General features: G+C 39.4%; 1 protein-coding gene across 1 annotated transcript in view; it reads right to left on the reverse strand.

Moving 5' to 3' along the window:
• The window catches only part of pcdh15a (protocadherin-related 15a), a 340,713-nt gene that overhangs the window by 81,800 nt on the left and 238,944 nt on the right, over positions 1-19,969 (reverse strand). The window contains exons 23-24 of the mRNA XM_041789646.1: positions 15,791-15,931; positions 8,922-9,034 (exon numbers count right to left, since the gene is read on the reverse strand). Of these exons, the coding sequence (XP_041645580.1) occupies positions 8,922-9,034; positions 15,791-15,931 (254 nt within the window). The remainder of the gene's footprint in view (positions 1-8,921; positions 9,035-15,790; positions 15,932-19,969) is intronic.

The following is a 19,969-nucleotide window of genomic DNA, read 5'->3' on the forward strand; positions in this document are numbered from 1 at the left end:
AAAACAGCCCCCCAAAAAAGAGTAATTAGTCTGTGTCTTGACACTGGTTTTCTAATTTTTAGTCCACAAACTGATGAAAGAAGATACATAATGACTTTGTTTTAATATTTTCCTTTTTTCGTTTACAAAAAACCCCCCAAAAAACAACAAAAAGAAAAGAAAAGAAAAGGAGAAATATACCTGCATAGATTTATTTCTGATGATAAAACAGATCATAACTGAATAGTCTGACACTTCTTTTAGCAAACAGCTGACCTGGTGCTCAGAAATCCAAATTCAAACATCTTAATTCCTCAGCATCAAGCACTGATTTAGAGTCTGAATCCTTGTAAATGTTTTATTGTTTCTGATAATTATCCCAAAAGTCGGTGTGAGTGTTTAATAATGGGTCACGCAGCTTTTCTTGCCCAGGCTTTCAGCATCGACCTTTTGCTGATATTTGAGATGTGTGCAATGAGTGTGACTTTGGCGTCTGTTGGAAGTGATGCCTGCCTACTTAGCAAAGACAAGTGAAAGGTCAGCTCACTCCTGGTGCTGAGAGGTTCAAGGATCAGGGCTGTGGATTCAAACCTGTGACTGAAAATCAATCATGCCCTTCAGAAACACGAAAGAGCTTTGCGCCTCAAAGCTGTGATTCAGAGTGGGAGGAAGGACAGTGGCGTAGAGATAGATAGATGGATAGATTGGCAAAGAAATTGAGTGTTGAGGTTGCCTTTTTCAACAAATGTAGGTTTGTAATGATGGGTTTGTGTAGGAGACATCACTGTGGGGTTTATAGCTAACCCTTTAAATGCCTGTAAAGAACATGGGTGAGTAGGCAGTAAGCACCTGTATCATTTGTATACATGGCTGGCAGAACAACAGATGCAAGAGGGCTGCCATTAAAAGAGCTCTATGCTAAGAAAGCATGTCATCTGCTTAAATATGTACGAATTATAGCCCTGTTTGAACTAAAATAAGGCACGGATGGATTATTTTCCTTTAACTGCCATTTTTCTTCCAATTTCAAGAATAGCTGATGAAAGGAAAAGAGCAGCATTGGTTTCCTTGAAAACATGTTTCCCCTATGATTTGATGAGTTATTTATTTCTTTTGGATTTGTGTTTTAATTTCACAGAGTCCATTGCGACTGGCTGAATCTATCCCCTGCTTCAGGTACTGTGCAGACATTTGTGAGTTTGACCGATGAGAACATTAAATCAATGGTAGGCAGTCCCTCTGGTCTGTAAACATCCAGAAACTGCAGAAAAGAGACATACTTTTCCATCTGAGCTATTACCACTGACATTCACATTAATGGCGAGAGTAACAAGCCTAACAGTGAGATAGGAAAAAGCTAAATATGACTCTAGGCTGAAAAAAGCTCAATTTATGTGGAATATGGCGGAGAGTATGTAATCAGCGCATGGAGTAGACACTACAGTAATTTTAACAAACTGTCACTAATAGCATTATTAGCTGTTAGCGGTAAACCTAAGTTGTGGCAGCATGTTGTTGATTGTACTAATGCTAGATGTTGACACCGTTTACTATGCAAGCAGTATAACTAAGAGTATGACTCAATAATGTAGTAGACTCTAGTGCTCTTCTCTGGATATGCCAGACTGCATATTAATGCTGCAGGTATGGCACAACATCTGCTGTCTGAGGCTACAGAAAAACCACAGCAAAGAGAATAAATAATGCCATGACATTTCACTCCCTAATGAGATTCTCTTCAATCAGCTAAAAGAGCAACTTTTGAAATATAATGCAGAGGTAGCTGTTTTGGTCTAGTTTATGAAAAAACAAAGATGCAGATGCACTGATATGGCTTCCTGTTGCAACACCACTGGTACCAAAACACAGGTGAACTGATCCAATATTTTAAAGCAGCATAACGTGGGACTTTGAGTGCACCAGCTGGTCATACACATGGGTGTAATATTACACCTGATATCAAACTGGAAGTGAAGACCAACTTGAAGTTAAAACTTGTGCACCAGTTGGACTTAAGCTCTGCTTTAGCCTGGGTATAACTTTTACACCTTGGATGGGGCAGTTATACGTTAAAGAAGTTAGAAAGCACAAAGCAGTGGTCATAAAACATTGACTAAATGAAACAAATTCTGGTGGCATGGTTTGTTTACAGATTTACACCATAAAGAAAAAAGTATTTGGCTGCCTCACCATTACGTCAACAGGAACTATAATGATAATATATTCAAATGCATGCTCTTTAATATGAAATTAGCTCCTGTCTTACAGCCTTAACAGCCTAAACTCTTCTTAGAAGGCGTTTCACAAGATTTTGTAACCTATTTGTGGCAATTTGTGCCAATTCATTCTGTCAAACACTTATGAGGTCAGGCACTTACGTTGGATGAGAAGGCCTGGCTTCCAATCTCTGTTCCAGTTCATCCCAGAGGTGCTCGACAGGGTGGAGGTCAGAGCTCTGTGTATGCCAGCCAAGTTCTTTCCCACCAAACTCATTAAACCATGTCTTTATTTTATATATATATATATATTTTTTTTTTTAAAGATTCATTTTTGGCTTTTTTAGATAGGACAGTGGACAGAGTTGGAAACAGGGAAGAGAGCAGGGAGAGACATGCAGGAAATAGTGCCACGGGCCGGATTTGAACCCGGGTCGCCTGCGCACATGGCGTGCGCCCCAACCACTCGACTACTGGTGCGCCTGAACCATGTCTTTATAATCCTTGATTTGTGCACTGGGGCATAGTCATGTTGGAATAGAAAAAGGGGCTCTACAAACTGCTGCCACAAAGTTGGAAGCATAGCATTGTCCAAAATTTCTTGGTATGCTGAAGCATTGAGATTGGCCTTCACTGGAGTTAAGGTGCCTGAAAAAGAGCCCCACACCATTATCTCTCCTCCACCAAATTTCACAGCTGGCACAATGCAGTCAGGCAGGTAATGTTCTCCTGATGCCGCCAAATCTGGACTTGGACTTGTGCTTACATTAATGCTAGTAGAAGTTTAGAACTGAAATCAGCAAAGCGTTTAACACACCATGCACCTTAGCAGTCATTGAACCAGCTCTGTATTTTTTGTGGTCTTTCACTTTGCGGTCAAGTTGCTGTTGCTGTAAATGCTTTCACTTTTTAATAAAATCACTTGAAATAGCCTAAACTGTCTAAACCTGTGGCAGCAGGGCTGATCGAAACACCTGAACTCAATAAATAACTGGTGTGGCCAAATACTTTTGTTCATGTAGTGTATCAATGAAAAGGCATGAAGACAAGAGAGACTGAGTCCTCTTTGGTGGTAATACGCTTATTTCTGAAAGTGCATGCCAACTTTGTTGGAAACTTTTCTCGCTCAGTGTGCTATAATTATCAATTTAAATAAGACAGTGATAACGCTTTTTTAGCATAAGGTGCCTTTTTGCTTTACTCCAAGCCACAGATCATAATACCTACATTCTAGACAAGTATTTCCCAACCATTTTTCCTGTGAGCCCCTCCTACTTTTACCTAAGAAAGGTAGAGCCCCCTCAGGACACAAGGAAGACAAAAATTGACACACTATGGTCAAAAATCAACATAGATTTTAATTGTTTCACTGATAAACCCCTAAAAAAAGGCCTATGCATGCTTTTCTTACCAAAAGACCTTAAGATCTTTTCTAGGCAGTGGTGTACAGTAACACAGCTCACTCAGCAGCCTTCAGTTTCATTCACTCTGACATGTGTAAAGGGAGCGAGGGAAAAAATCGATACAGCATGGTATCGCGATATTTTGCAAAAAAGCATCCATTGCTTTTCTGTCCACTTGATGATGCTGTTGGGCCCTTTGTCCAGTAAGGTCAGCAGAGGTGACGGTCATACAGCAGGAGAAAGTTAGTACAAACAATACGGCAGCACCAGAGAAAGGACACTAGGAATGCAAGCAGGGCATTAACAACATGGACATGACACATGGGTGCCACATGAAAATACAATACTGCAGTAATATGATACAAATCAAGGCAAGGCTAATGCTAAATCGGCTTAACAGTTGAAAAAAATGGCATGGATTGCAATATATCACAATATATATATAGTATATTATAGTAGCAATATAGTATTGCAAAATGTTAAAAATCGCAATAATATCAAATTGTGGCACAAGTACTATGATAATATCATTTCGTGGGGCCACTAGTTATTCCCACCCCTAGTAAAACCTGCCAAATATAAACACAAGTCAGGTGTTTTGCTCAGTCCCTGTCTCTTTTTTGTTTTTTACTCCATTTATCATTGTCTACTTGCATCTCTTAGCCACTCTAAGGATAGAGCTGCAGTCTGCTACCAAAGCTACATAGTGCTGCAATCAGGCTAACTGGGCACTCTGTGGAGATAGGGTAGATGTCCTTCTCCCTGTTCAAAATGTTTGCACTTTTAAATTGACTTTTAAAAGTAACTACCAGTTTAATGTGAAAATGCCAAGCCATGAAAAAAGTTGACGTCTTCACCTAAAACTGCCTTTTAATCTACAGTTATTAATAGTTTATGATAGTTGAGTGATGGTAAACCAGCATTTAAAACCAATAAAGAAGGTTGTTATAGACAAAATACATCGATCAAATATTTGCATGTGTATAATGAAATCCCAAACACAGACAGAAGTCCCTTATCCTCACTGAGCATAAAATTAAAGGACATGGACTGTACAGCAAGAAGAGAGGCAAAGGGAGACAAAGTGAGAAAGAAAGTGACAGAGAGAGATACAAGCTGAGAGGAAAAACTCAGGGGATGTGGCTACTTTAGTGTGTGTGTGTGTGTGGGGGGGGTGGACGGGGAGAAGAGGAGGAGAGCAAAAATGACACACTCAGAAGCGGTGAGGCAGAAGTCTCATGTGATTTAGAGTAGATTTAGGAGGGGAAGCCTGTGGGGGAGATAAGCAGCACAGTTAAAATAAAAACAGCTCGAACCACAGGTTTGTAACATCGGGCTGGAGAAGTGGCCACAGTACCGGGGGGGTGGGGGGGGATTCACATGGTAGGGCTGTGTTAGATAGCAGCTTACCCCCCCTCAACTCCAGACACACAACCAGGGGAAAATAAATATTCATTCCCTCCACATGTGCCTGATGTTAAAGACTCCCTAGAGGGCTGTGTCTGTGAGTTCCATGTTAAACAGACACACACAGACGCTTAATGACTCAGCTGCTAAATTTATGCATATATATCCCTAAAATATGTACAAAACATAAAATGTAGGCTTAAGTTTAATTGCAATTCTAATTTGAAATTAAATAAACACTCTGAAGTCCACATAAGTTATGGTACATAAGGTGAACTTTTATCACTATGTAGAAGGGCTGCTTTTTGATAAGTCTAAAAAGTCCAATTACATTTCATACATTAATACAGAGAAATAGTACTGGTAGTTTTAATCTAGTATGGATAAAATTAATAGTGCCAAAGGATTGCTAAAGTTTTGACTGTAAAACATAAACAATGGAAAAGGCCAAAGGGGAATCAGGTTGTTTGAAAATGTCAGAGTTTTTCCTCCCACGTAGAAGGGTAGATAGGAGCTCGTTGAAGGATTTTTGGAAAAGAGCAACTTTTTATACTTAATGAGTTGTGTACTCTATAGAAAGCTGAAATAGCTGTACCATAACATTATTTGGAAAAGTCTGGCCTGTGGCCTTTTTACCGCCTGTCATTCCCTTCCCCGTTTCCCACTCCTCCACTGTCCTATTGCTCTCTAATAAAGGCAAAAAATCCCCCAAACAAAATCTTTGAAAAAAAAAAAAATCATGTCTTTTGGATAGACTTTCTTTGAATCCTTATACAAACCCCCAAATCCCAATATTCAGAGTGCTTCTTATTAGTGTATGCTGTTGCAAGGTTGAAAATAAATGTCTAACTGGCACTCAGCTTCCCATTATAGTGGCTGTTAAGTCTGTTTTGAATTTCCCCATTTGCTTAATATTTGCTTTTATTTAGGAAAAAGACAGTAATATGACAACAAAGGAGGAATCTTATTCTGGCAATATCAGCAGCTTCAGACCTAGAAAGATGCACTTGTTAAAAAGAAAGTCAAATTACTTGCTCCTTTGTTCTAATTTTTCGAGAGGGACCCAACTGCAGTCAAGATGGCCGACATGGACGTCGCTATACATCCAGTCCATGCCGGAAGTCCCAAGCGGAAGTTTCTTCTTTTTGTTGGACTCAGCTGTCAGCGCCTAACCCTAACCCTTGGTGCTGGATCTCAAATATATCACCTTCCCCACTGCCTTACCCTGAACCTAACCACTCGGGTTTTAATGCCTAAGCCTAACCTTAGACGTACGGACTTCCGGTTGAGACTTCCGGTATGGATTGGATGTATGTCGGGCATCTTGTCTGCATCAAGGTACTCTTGTATTTTTCACAAATCTTGTATTAGCAGTAGGAACAGTATTACAAAAAACATACATCACAATGTTTTTTTTTTTTTATCTCCGTGATAGATAATGCATTTTTAAATACAAAGATGAAATAAGAGCAGATACATGAAGTGCCTTTTATTTTATTCCATATATTTACATAAAAAAAAGAATTGCAAAGAATGCCCAAAACTTGCTTGCTTCAATGGAAACACATTCAAAGCACAAGTGTACTTAGTCGAAATTTAAGAAATATGCCTTTTATTTTGTGAAAACTGTAAGGGAAACCCAGCTACAGACACGCTCTCCAGCAATTAGCCTCCCCCCTGAACTATGGCCAGAGTGGCTGCCCTTCTCTCTGCCAGAGCAGAGACAGAAGTCCGTTTTCTGTCACAAATCTCTCTGTTATGATGCTTTTAATGATCCATAGACTACCTAGGCTAGAAGATTTGGCAAATTTACCTCACGGCTGTCTGCTAATTTTCAGTGAAGGAAGTGACATCAGCTACCAGCAGACTATTTAGATGAATTTTTGCTCAGTGCTTTCATATTGTTGTAGCGTAGGGGTGGAGTAATCCCCATAGTGCCCTGTGCTACATTTTGCCCTGCCCAGATCAAACCTAGCCACTAAAGAGATGAAAACTTTCTAATGTGCTAAATCCAAAATTGAGTCACTCAAAGATCTTTGTGTTTTGCATGTTTACAGCAGCCTAACTCCAACATAAAATTTTGAACTTCACTTTACAAAGACTTCACAAGTTTTGCATGGAAAATGGGAGCAAAAAGTATTTTAGCTGTGGTTTATCCAAGCAATTTGAACAAATGACCTTCACGTTTGTTTGTGCTTAAACAGCATACGGTGTTTTGCTCAAACCTTCTGAAGAGTAAGTGGCAACCTGCTGCTACTGTAGCTGCTACTGTAGAAAGCATTTATTCAAGCCAACAATGACTGGGAGCCTCTCATTTCCCTCTGACAGATGGATGGGACCAACCATAAAGCAGGAGCAGGAATCATTAAGTCAGCCAAAGCTCTGCAGAGTTGTTTTAATTGTGTGCTCTGGAGCTGTAGGCATAACTTACCTGATTGCAGCTATAACTAACTGCCTTCACCGAGACAGACGAGATCTTCTCTGTGGACATTTAGAGAATGATTTGTGTTCGGAAAGCACCTCGGGGGTGAGGACGATGCAGAGAGATAGAGTGGCGAAGAATGGGAAAATAGTTCATCGTGGAGCGAGCAGATTGGACGCTTGCCGCCGGAGACAACCTCCTCCAGCAGGAGAGGCTCAAGCACCTGGCTAATGCTTTCACGGCTCACAATTTACAGCAGGCCCGCTGCTGGGTGTGCTGAGCATCATCAATGTGACACCCTATAGAGGTGTGGGCCTATGGTGCCGACCTTCTGTATGTGTGCCAGACAGAGCGCTCATTCAAGGCGTTAATCAATGGCCTTTCAACGGTTATGCTGCTGTGCCTGCGTTTCAATCACTGAATAAAGCTGAGCAATGGGGGAGCGTGAGCACACACACAAAGTGCTGGATTAAAAAAAGGACACATTCAATCTGTAAAAGCAAACTCACAAGCGCACACCTAAAATGATGTGTTGACAGTTTGGGCAGAGCTCACAATCCCTGTCTTATACATAAAGGCAAATCAAATTCTTTTACAGATGATATTCTGCCAAGACTCCTGACTTTAAAACAAGCTTTAGTAGAAGCTTCCAGAGACTGCATTGTGCCAGACAAACTTTGCCATTAGACCTTTACAGCCTGGTTTGGATCTCAGATGGATGTCTACTGCAGAGAACACAAAAGATAACAACTGCTAATGGTAGCACTCACTCATCATGAAAGGGTTTCAAACTTGGGCGTGGTGTTAATAATCTATGTTTATGTTTAATAATAAATATCTTCTGGCCTCCTCTTGATGCACAGTGGCATAACTCCCCCAAGCCGTGGCCCAGTACAGCTATATATATATATTGTGTCTAGCATTATAGATAATGTTCACAACATCTTGCATCTCCCTATGATGGTTTAACAGTCTAAACACTTAATCTTGTCAAAAGAGACTCTTAATAAACTCGGAGGGAAGCCCTGCTTTGCCCTCAGAGAGAAACAAATGCGGTTTACAGCAACGATGATCTGCAGCATCTAGCCTGAGGCGCTGATGCATATTTATGCCCCAAACTCATTAATCAGTCACACACGGAAAAAGAGAGCGTGACAGCTAGGGAGACGTGGAATCAGAGAGAAGAGGATACTTTACTGAGGGTTGACAACGTGAGCATAATAATGTCCACATCGCTATCGATATCAGAAAATAATAAATGCACAAGGAACAGAGACTTCAGGGCCATTGCCAGCAGCTCAAGGTAGAATACTTCATTTGCAAATTGATGAAATATTAATGTAAATGTTGCTGATAGTTAATGGAAGATGTGGCCACAGATATAAATGTGTGTCAAGGCGTTTTTTAAGATTCTGCAGCCTTTTCCTGCAGTCTGAGCTGCTCTTTGATGTGTGCAGAGGCAGCTCCTTCAACATTTGTGTCAAGGAGACGTACCTGTACTCTTCCTGGGTGAAGATCGGTATACGAGAGGGCTGAAGGACAGTGATCTCGACCAAAGTGCTGTTAGTCTTCACCGGCTCGCCGTCATCAAAGGCGATGAGGAACAGCTACAGCAGGAGAGAGAACACAAGCTTTAGCAACAAACTTGTGGAAGTGCAAGCACCAGTGTAGAGCGTATTATTATTTTTTATCCATACTACCCATAACACAAATAATTCTCTTTCTAAGTGTGCCAGGTATTTTTTGTAAATGTGCTCTGCATGCTAATACAGCCTGACTGGCAAAACAGGATCTGGCGAGCAGCCTGCAAAGCTTGCAGAGAACGAGTATAAATGTATTGATCTACATTCAGAGACTGTGGAGAATGGAGCCTAGAGGGAAAGCAGGGAAGGGAGGGGAGGAAGGCAGCAAGAAAGTAAACAGACAAATATTTAAAGAAACAGGAAAAAAGTAATAAAGTATAAGAGAAGGAATACAGGGTAGAGGTAGATAGATTCCATGAGTTTGTAGACAACAAATCGCCAACCCTCACCCTCTGAAGCACCTGTTCCTCTGTTCACAGCTACAAAAGTGACTGTGTAAGGTCACCTTAACTTGTTACAAAATTCTATCCTTGCAACAAGGGGAGAATTTGTTCTATCAATAAAAGAGCTCAATATCAGCAGTCAGAGACACAGGGAAAGCAAGGGAAGATCACAGAGCAACAGAGCCCTAAAATGCTCTTTGACTTCTAAAGAAGCTGTTTACACAAATATGACGCAAGCTCAATTTGAATTTCATCTTTTCTTATTTCAATTTCTGCTACTTCTACAATTAAAATTAGATTTTTTCTTCATGTTCTCCTCTTTTTTCATACAGTACTTTTTGAATTACTGTTAGTATAATAGCTGCCCTGTGTCACCTGCATTAATTTGGCACATGTCTGCACACGTCCTCAAAAATAAAGGTGACACAGAGTTGCAGTATGCACATGTGTGATAAGGGTAGTGTAGAGAAAGAAGGAAAAATGACAGCCACAAACATGTCAGTCAAAATAGCTGGGATGGACAAGTCATGCTTTAGAACTTAAACCTGTAAAAACAATGGAAATACGATCAGAGTGTCAGTGCAACCATGGCCCCTTTTCCAAGAAGCCAGTTCAAGGTCCCATTCTGAGACAGTGCGAAATCTTGCACCGGTTCTTTTTCCCCCAAAGCCAAAGACATGGCTTTGGGCCAGAAAACATGTTCCAGCATAGCACCAACTCCTCTTTGGTCCAGAATGGATGACGGATTGGCCAGATTTCATTGACTCCTTATTTGAAGAGAGTGAGGCTGTAGCTATGGGTGTAGTTCAGTTACAAGCTGTTAAATAACAGTGACGGCTTGGATGTGCTATAGAAGGAATCTGATCAAAAATGGACATTTTGTTATTGACAGAAGTGCAAAGAACCACACTGAAGACTTTGCTTTGTCATGAAAAGGTTCTTGCTCTTCTCTAGACCAGCTTTGGCAAGAATTTGATTTACCAACTGGCTCCACCGATTGTGAAAAATGCTAACAGCTGCCTGTCAAGCTTGCATTATGAACTCAACTCCACATAGCTGCATACTGATTCTACATCATATGTTTGATATAGTACTCAGATGAAGTACAAAGACAGCTGGGAGGAGCTAGAAACTCTAGTGACGCTGGTAAGATGGGAACTCACACTGATGTGTACAGTGATGTAATGACATAGCTCTCCATCCAGCTCCAGCCGGTGGAAAAGCAAACCAGTTCTCTGATGTTTCTTGGATCAAACCAACTTTGAACCAGCTCCAGGTCTAGTCTGGCCCTGGAGCTGGCTTTGTGGAGAAGGGGTATGAATGACCCTGTAAACGACATATCTGCTGGGCGTATTTTAACAATATAATGAGGGGCGCAGATGGCCTAGTGGTTAGGCCGCCACTGCCACCCCACCACCCCCATTTACACTGGCAGCCCAGGTTCAAATGCAGCCTGTGGCTCCTTTCCCCAATGTCTCTGCCTTACTTACTCATCCCTGTTCCAGATTCTATCACTGTCCTCTGACATTACTAACGGCATAAAAAGTCCAAAAACACTACAATGAAAGCCTTGGAAGAATGAATTCTTGAGTACACTTTCTGTTTTCAACAGCTGTTCTAACAGTGACATCTATGAACAAAGCCTGTCGAAGGTCACTGGTTAACATGGTCACCAATTAAAGCGTACCAAATCCATGCACGGAGGAAACAGAGTCAGAAATGCAGAGCAGACAGAGCAGATGGTTATTTTTGAATCTGGCTATCTATCCCTTAAACTGATCCGATGTTACTATTGATTGTTAATTATGCCAGATTTAAGCCCAGAATTTTTTATCATTACTGTCACCATGTTTATAGTTTACATCCTACACATTAAGTTTCTGGTTTGCCCCCCTAGTGGTGTCCTCCATCGACACACGTCTTACATGTCTGTTTTAGAATTGTTTTTAAGACTCTTTAACTAGTTTTTAAAGCTTTTTTATGGTCTTGCCCCTTCTTATTTATCTAATTTGCTTTTACCCTATGAGCCCAGTAGAGCTCTCAGGTCTTCAGGAAGTTCTCTGTTAACAGTCCCCAAAGGTAGAACTAAAACTTACGGTGAGGCATCTTCTTATTTCTACAGCCCGTCTGTGGAACAGCCTACTTGAAGACCTGAGGGCTGCGCCTAATGTTAACGTTTCTAAAAGCAAACTCAAGACCTACATTTTTAGCCTGGCTTTTATGTAAGATTTAGTTTATCATCTTGGTTTTGTCTGTGTTTTAGGTTTTATCTCACTATAGCTTAACTTTAGGATTGCCATTTAGTAGCCTATCCTTGTATCATAACTTTACCAAGTTCTCTTTTTTTGTTTTTTACTTATTTTATACAGTTTTACTGAGCTATATTTTGTTATTACTCTTATTTTAGTAACCTCTCATTTTGTTTTTTAATTTAAGTTACCATCACTTTGTTTTAAGATTCTAGCCTAACCTCCGGTGTTTCCTCAAAGATGGTGTTTCCTTGGTATGCACGTTCCTGTTTGTAAGGAATCCATTATTTATGTCATAGTTGCCATAGTTTTATATGGACTACAGATTGGGGATGAGGGTTGGGGATGGTTGGGATGGGGGGTAGTGGGTGATTTATTTTCTGTTGTGTGTTAATAACCTTGTGCTACAGTTCTATGTATGAAAAGTGCTATACAAATAAAGTTTAATTAAACAGGCAAGTGTATTTACAAGAAGGTTTGTGATGTAGCAAATGCGAGGTGAAACCGCAAGTAAATCTACTGCCATACCCCTTTCATTTGATAAAATTCTCCCAAACTCAACCCACACTGTTCTTACATCTCAGAGGCCCTCATTTAGAAATCTGATGTAGAAACAAGTGCAGATTTGATTGCAGAAATCCTCTTATTAAAAATTGCGAGACATGGCTATCTGGCTGATTACGGGGTTAGAACACTGAATGTGGTGGCTGAAAACAATCCTCATTTTCATATCATGCCCCTTCATATTCATAGTTCAGCTAGTCTTTCCCCCAAGATTTAAGCTATGCAGGTACCAATACTGCAAAGAAGATCGACTTCTCTGACCTGGAGACTGACATAATGATAAGATAAGAAGGAAGAAAGAAACTGTGTTGTTTGGTGGCCTGAATAGTGGGATTAAAGGGAGTCAGAAACTCCCCATCTGGAAGAAAATCAGTGCCGCAGTACTCCTTACAAGCGAGCCAAGGCAGACCATTGTGTGGACACTCCACTTGCGTTGATTGACATAGTTCAGATGTGGCCTCCAATGGGAATAAAAGCTACAAAAACAGCCTCTAAGAAGAACTTGTTTTCTCTATTATTTGTAGAAGATTTGCTACATAAAACTGCTATTATGCAGGTATAACTCCGCATAGGTGGATTCAAATCTTTTCATTGCATTAGATGCTCGCTCAAGATGAATCATAGATGATGATAGATGATTGCTCCTTTGGTGAATAAGCACTTCTTCTTTGAGTCACAGAAGATTGTATTTTCTACACTTAGTAAATTTCCTATACATTCTCAGGCTGCATATTATCCATCAGTGGTTAGGTTTCAACCACTGAATTGTGTTACACTTGACTGCTGCGCAACATTTGTGAAATAGACATTTTCAGCTTTTATTGATGAAATGCTGATCTTTTTAGTGACACGTAAAAGATTAAAACAGGCAAAACAGAGCAGAAAATATCAGTTATGACAGGTAGATGAGTTTCATGCTGGGTCTTATAAGTTGAGATCTCAATGACGACTGAAAATACTGTTTTACTTAATTTCTTATCAATTGTACACCTCATTATTATGGTTTCATTAGAATCTCCATTCAAGATATCAGTATTACAAACTTAAAGGTCTCGAAAAGGTCTCGAATTCTTATTTCTTGAACATCCAAAATGCATTCTAATGAATAACACAGAGATCTTGTGTCACACTGATGTCTTATTGGAATCAGTGGTGTCGTTCATGCATAACTGTTGTTGCTCTTTTACTAGCAGTGCAGCTATCCACTGAATACCAATATATTGTTCAGTATTGATCATGCACATGTGCAGAGTGACCTTTCTAACCTAACATGTCTCACTGGCCCTCCTCTTGAATACTTGAGCACCAGCCTCAGCCATTTTTGTTAATTTGTGATTTTAACTGTACGTATGTGTTCTGTCAAGGACATTTGGGTTCAGTTTGCTAGAGATCAACTTCAAGGAACAGATTATTTCCCTCCCACTAAGTGAAGTAATTAAATACTAGCTATAAATGGACACACCCTGCATCAGTGAATAAGAGAATATTATCAAATCTCTAGGTATGTATTAGCTATATTATGGACAATGTGCCTCTACAATCTTCTGGTGTCAAAAAATGAGGCCAAAGTATCCCTAAGACAGGCACTGACATAGTAGACATGAGAAGTAATTTGGAGGCAAGACATGCGGGGTAGAGAGCTGGATGGTGAACTTTAAATGAACGCTTTACCTTTCTGTAAACCAAGGAACACATCAAGGCCTTTAGTTGGTACAGTCCACAGCAGAAAAGTTGTGTTAAGTGGAAAGTTTAGTGACCATATTGTAATGCTTTATGTCACCTTTCTCCTCTATCCTGCTTATCTGGCTACCATAGAGTTTAACTTTCGTTTGACCAGTGTCCCATCTGTTCGCATGGAGAAGTAGGGGATTATGACCTACAATGCATTCAAAAAGTATTCAGACCCCCTTCACTTTCTTCAAAATTTCTTACAGTGTAGCCTGATGCAACAGTTAAAAAATATTCTTATTAATCAACACTAAGCACCCCAATGGCAAAGTGAAAACAGATTTTTAGACATTTTTGCCGATTTATGAAATATAAAAACCTGAAATATCACATTGATATAAGTATTCAGACACTTTGCAACAACACTTGAAATCATTTCTCTTGAACTTGATGAGATGTTTCTACACCTTGGCTGAAGAAGGAAAAACAAGCCATGAGGTCAAACATTTTATTTCACTCTGTTTAACCATTTTAACACATTTTGGTTGTTTTGTTGAAAGGTGACAATACATTTATGAATAATCATATGAAAACTAACTTTCTTGAAAATATTTCCATTCAAGATAACATAATAAATAAGTGAAGAGCTCAAGAAAACAATCAGAATTGACTAATTTTCCTGCAAAATAAAGTACATGGATAGATGTCTGCCTAGGGCTTCAATATCAGAGATATTTAGCCTTTTTTCCCCCCTGGAACCAGTTCGTGGCCCACTGAAAACAGCCCCGCGACCCACCAGTTGAGAACCACTGATGTAAATTACTGCTTTTATTGGTCTTCTTTCTAAAAACCCTGGTTTGCAACAGTTTTGATTTATTCACAAGCACACCCAAAAAAGACACTGATTCTTGACTAAATTCTAAGGAGAATTTTGCTGTAGGCATTCTCAAGCTTCTGCACCTTACAAACTGTTTTAGTTGAACTTGGCTACCAGTAAAAAATAAATAAACATCTTGAAAATCGAACCAACAATTCATCAAAGTAGAAAAAGGATTATTAGTATACAAAAAGCTTGCTCAAACTTTTCCATAAATAAGTTAGCATAATCAAGACAAGCTCCCCAGACTCACCCCTTGACACTGCAGGTTAAAAGCATTTTCAAACTTGACTATGCTGAAGCAAGTCAACCAATTCCACAGAGAAATGTGAGGGTGGAGTGGGATTGTGTCAAAGGACTGCATATCGAAACACATTTGTTGTGTCTTTTGTACAGTCTTACCCAGAATGAAAAGAACCTGAAAGGACATTTTCAAAAGCTGACCCTTCAGGTTTATTCTAAGTCTTTTTTGGTCGTGCACCTTACGAAGTTGGATTTTTTGAGTGTGCTCCTATTTTGCCTTGTCAATTAAATTTATCACAGTTGGACTCCAATGTAGAAACATCTCAGTAAATATGATGAGAAGTGGGAGGAAACTGAGCTAAATTTCAAGTGTTTTTTCAAAGGTTTTGAATACTTATGTCATGTGATATTTCATTTTTTTCACTAATTTGAAAAATATTTAAAATACAGTTTTGACTTTGTCATGATGGGGTACTGAGTGTATAATGATGAAAAAAAAAACCTGAATCTTTTCACCCCAGCATCAGGCTGCAACATAAGAAAATTGTGAAACATGAAGGGGGCCTGAATACTTTCTGAATGCTCTGTATACTGCAGCCAGTCTGCAGGGGAGCTCTGAATATGAGGTTAATGTCTAGGTGGATGTTGCTTTGTTGGTTTTCATGTATGGTCTAAAGCACAGACCCATGACATTCAAGATGTCATTGCTAATGTAACCATAGTAACAGCCACTCACCTTAAAGGTAACACTGGGCTCTTCATTAAGGTTGACCTTGGTGATAACTCTACCACTCTCCTCCTCCACATCAAAGATGCTCCCGCTGTACGGTGACCTGTCATGGTCCACTCTGTAGCGGACAAAACTGGCTGGAGTTCCCTGGAGGAAGGAGAAAGGAGATGGAGAATCACATCAACTGAAAAACTGTCCACTTATCAGGACACCATCTGTTACATTTTCATGAATGAACATATTGTTAAAAGGAAATGTACAAAAGCATTAAACCCCTTGGATGTTTTACCCTTTTAATTTTTATAAATGCATCATGGTCAATATGATTTGGCTTTTATGTCAAACAAGTAATAATTAAAAAAAAAACTCTTTACTGTCAAAGTAAAAAAACAGCTTTATATGAAGATATTTCACTTACATAAAAATATGTAACGTAAAATAAGTGACTGCATAAATATTTATCCCCTTCCAGTCAGTATTTAGTAGATGCACCTTTGGCTGCCATCACAGCACTGAGTCTGCGAGGATAGGTTTAATCAGGCTTGCACATCTGGACATGGCAATTTTAATTAATTCTTCTCTACAAAACTGCTCAAGCTTTGTCAGGTTGCTCAGGAATTGGGCATAAACAGCCCTTTTTAAGTCCAGCAATAAACTCTCTGTTGGATAGAGGTCTAGGCTTTTGCTGTAAGCTTCAGCTCATTGTCTTGCTGGGAAATTAATCTTTTCTCAACCCCTAGTTCTTTTGTAGACTGATTGTCCTACAGAGGATATTTTTATATATTACCCCTTTCATTGTAACCTCTACCTTTACAAGCCTTCCAGGCCTGGCTGCTGAGAAACATCCCCACAGCATGATGCTGCTACCACCATGCTTCACAGTGGGGATGGTGTTTTTGTGTAACCTGAAAAGCCAGATAAAATGTTTCATTAATCCATTGTGTAATATATTTCACATTCATCTGGAAAGCTCCCATAGAGACCGTATGGGATACCGAGGCATGACAGTAGAGGAGCGAAAATGTCTTTTCTGTCATGAAACACTTTCAATGTGGCTCTGTGGTCTTGTTATAATAAAGAAATGTGGCCTAGTTCTGATAAAACTGCCTCTATAAGAGAGCTTAATCCAAGCTTCCCCTCCATTGTATATACTGCCAAAGATTACAACAACAACAAAAACTTGTCCTTGTGACTCTCAGGCAGGTTGACAGAAGAGTGTAAACATTTTTCCATCATGAAAAGCTTTCAGCTATTTTCTTTGCTCTTTACTTAATAAAGAAATTTAATCAAGTGCCGCTACACAATAGCAAACAGCTTGGAGTTCAACTAAACCTGACCCTTAGCTACTGCCTCCTTCTACTCAAATGACACCGATTGGTCTGAACTGTGTTTGGTGCGGCAAAAAGGTGTGGACTGGAGCTTTTCAACATGGATTTGCCTGATGACAAAGGCTGGCAAATCCATCTGCTGAGCAAAGTTATTATTGTGGTGATATGCAGCGTTTGGTGATGGTGCCAAACCTAGTGTCTTGTCTGATGGCCAAAACGAACCACCTTGGTCTGATCAGACCAAAGAACTTTCCCCTTGACCATGGAGTCTCCCACACCTTTTGGTGGACTCTAGTTGAGATTTAAAATGAGTTTGCTTCAACATGCCACTCTGCCATAAAGCTTTAATTGAGGAAGAACCCAGGCAACAGTTGTCGTATGCAGAGCCCCTCCAATCACAGCTGCTGAAGATTTTAACTCCTTCAGAGCAAACATAGGTGTCTTAGGTGTCTTATCACTAGTCTCCTTTTTGCACGGTCACTCAGTTTGTGAGGACAGCCTGATCTAGGCAGTTACTTACTTGTCAAATTTCTTGCATTTCTTTATGATGGATTTAACTGAACTATGGGGGATATTCAGCACTTGACTTATACTTTTCAACAACTTTTGGTCTGAGTTGCTTGCAGTGTTATTTTGTCTTCAAGGTATAATGGTAGCCAGGAATACTGATTAATCAGTGACTGGACCTTCCAGACACAGGTGTCTTTATACTGCAATCACTTGAGGCACATTCACTGCACTCAGGTGCTACCCATTTGTCTAAATGTGAGACTGCTAGCACCAATTGGCTAGACCTCTGTTGAATTACATCCGTCACTTTAAAGCAGTTGTATATTTAGGCAAACACTTATCTAAAATTACTTGTTTTGGTAATCTAATTCACATTCCTTCTTAGAATGATTGATTTATAAATCAATAAAAGGGTAAACATCCAAGGGGTTGAATATTTTTTATAGGCACTGTAGATGGCTGCACACTTACTCACTACCACAATAAAAAAAAAAAAATCACAACATTAAGAAACAGTAAGAAAAACAACAGTAAGAAAAATAATGACCAAGCACTTACATGATGTGTATAACCACCTTTTTTTCCAAAACTGATTGTATAGTCATTATGCAGAGCTAAGAAAAATGTTGTTTTTTTGTCTTTGTATCCAGAAAGATACCTTACAGTTATATTCTCAAGGATTTGCTGTTAATTATTAGTCTGATTCTAGTAAACAGTAACAGGGTGAATTAAAACTTGGTCTTCAGATGTGTGTGCCTATGGCCCATTGATAAAACGCCTTTCATTTGCAGAATTCCTGCTAATTAAAAACTTGTGTCATGTTTGAAGTTGCCAGGTTTTTTTGTAACCTTTATTTTGTAGAGTACATGAACATAAAACAGATGCAGAGAGACAGGGTGAGAGGATATGACAAAGAAGACAGATTGCCTAATAAAGCCTTCATGTAATACAGAGAGAAAATAAGAAAATTATTTACAAAATCAGCATACCAAGCCATACCAAAATGGGATCTTCAGAATAAGAAAATATAAAAGAAGAAAAGTAATATAAAAAACATGAATTAATATAAAACAAAACAAAACAAGAATATATAATGCCAGAAAAGAGAAGCATCCACTTCCCTGACTTTGTAATGAAACTTTGTTAAATTTCATTGTTTCTGTCAAATGAAATACATTCAATTCAGTGTCTGGGGGAAATCCAAGATTGGATCTCTGTCGGACTGAAGACCAAAAATCTCACCTGCACATGACATGTATTTGTCACAAAAAAGATTGAAACTGACATCTTCCAGGCTGCTGCTTTAATGCTGTATAATACAATCTCCTCATCAGACAGTCTAACATAAATCTAATGTTATTCAGTGATTCAGACCTCTTCCCTTTGATTAGGAATAAAAAACTTATCCATTAAACTCCCTCTTAGGTCTCCAGAGGAACATGCTTAGATTCATTAGTGAGAGCCTGGACTTAAATATGACCCTTTGATTAAGATTAATCACGGCTCCTGATTACTAATCATCTCTATAGCTTATCTTGTTCCAGTTTCATCCCTTTGGACCTCCAATTCAGTCTGATTTTTAATAAGCTTTTTGAAAGTCTGCTGCCTCGCCTGAGTTGATTTTACTCCCAGGGGGATTGGGTAAAACCTGGGGCTAGAGAGAGGTAAAATCCTGTAGTAGAAGTAGATCCCCGGGGAGGCTTAGTAACACAAATGTGTCTCTAAGAGGGTACAAAACTATTGCAGTGAATTCACTGAGGGGAATCTTAGAAAAAGAAGAGTCTCATCTCTAAAAGCTCTTCAAGTTGTTTTCTAACATGTAATGGAAAAGATGTTAGGACAGGTTCATAAATAAGAAAACATCTAAGACTAAAAACTCTAATACAGTGGCCTCTCTGACAGGACCAATGCTGGGCTGCCAGAGAACAAAGTTAAAGTGCTTTGCTGTGTCTAGACAGTTGTGTTTTCATGTTTTACTTCAAAAATAAAAGGACAAATATAGACAACATTACGGAATATTCAAAGACATGTCCCTCACCACTGATATAACACTGTGATCTGTTCTTTTTTTAGACAAAACTGCACAATTTGAAATGTCAAAACCACTTTACTTCCAAGTTGAGTGAAAAATTACATATAGATAAGGACGGCTGGTATAATGGGTTAGCAAGAGACATCCATAATTCCCACAGAGTCCAGTCAGCAGCCTTCTCTCTTTGTTCTGACCAAACAGCCTCGCCTACAGGGTCAGTTACTGAAACAGAGCGTAGCATAGCACAGTTCAGCTCAGCACAGAGTACACTGACCATGAGATCACAAGTTCATATCCAAATAAAGAGAACAGCTA

Source organism: Cheilinus undulatus, linkage group 6 (genome assembly GCF_018320785.1).
Source record: "Cheilinus undulatus linkage group 6, ASM1832078v1, whole genome shotgun sequence".
NCBI lineage: Eukaryota > Metazoa > Chordata > Actinopteri > Labriformes > Labridae > Cheilinus > Cheilinus undulatus.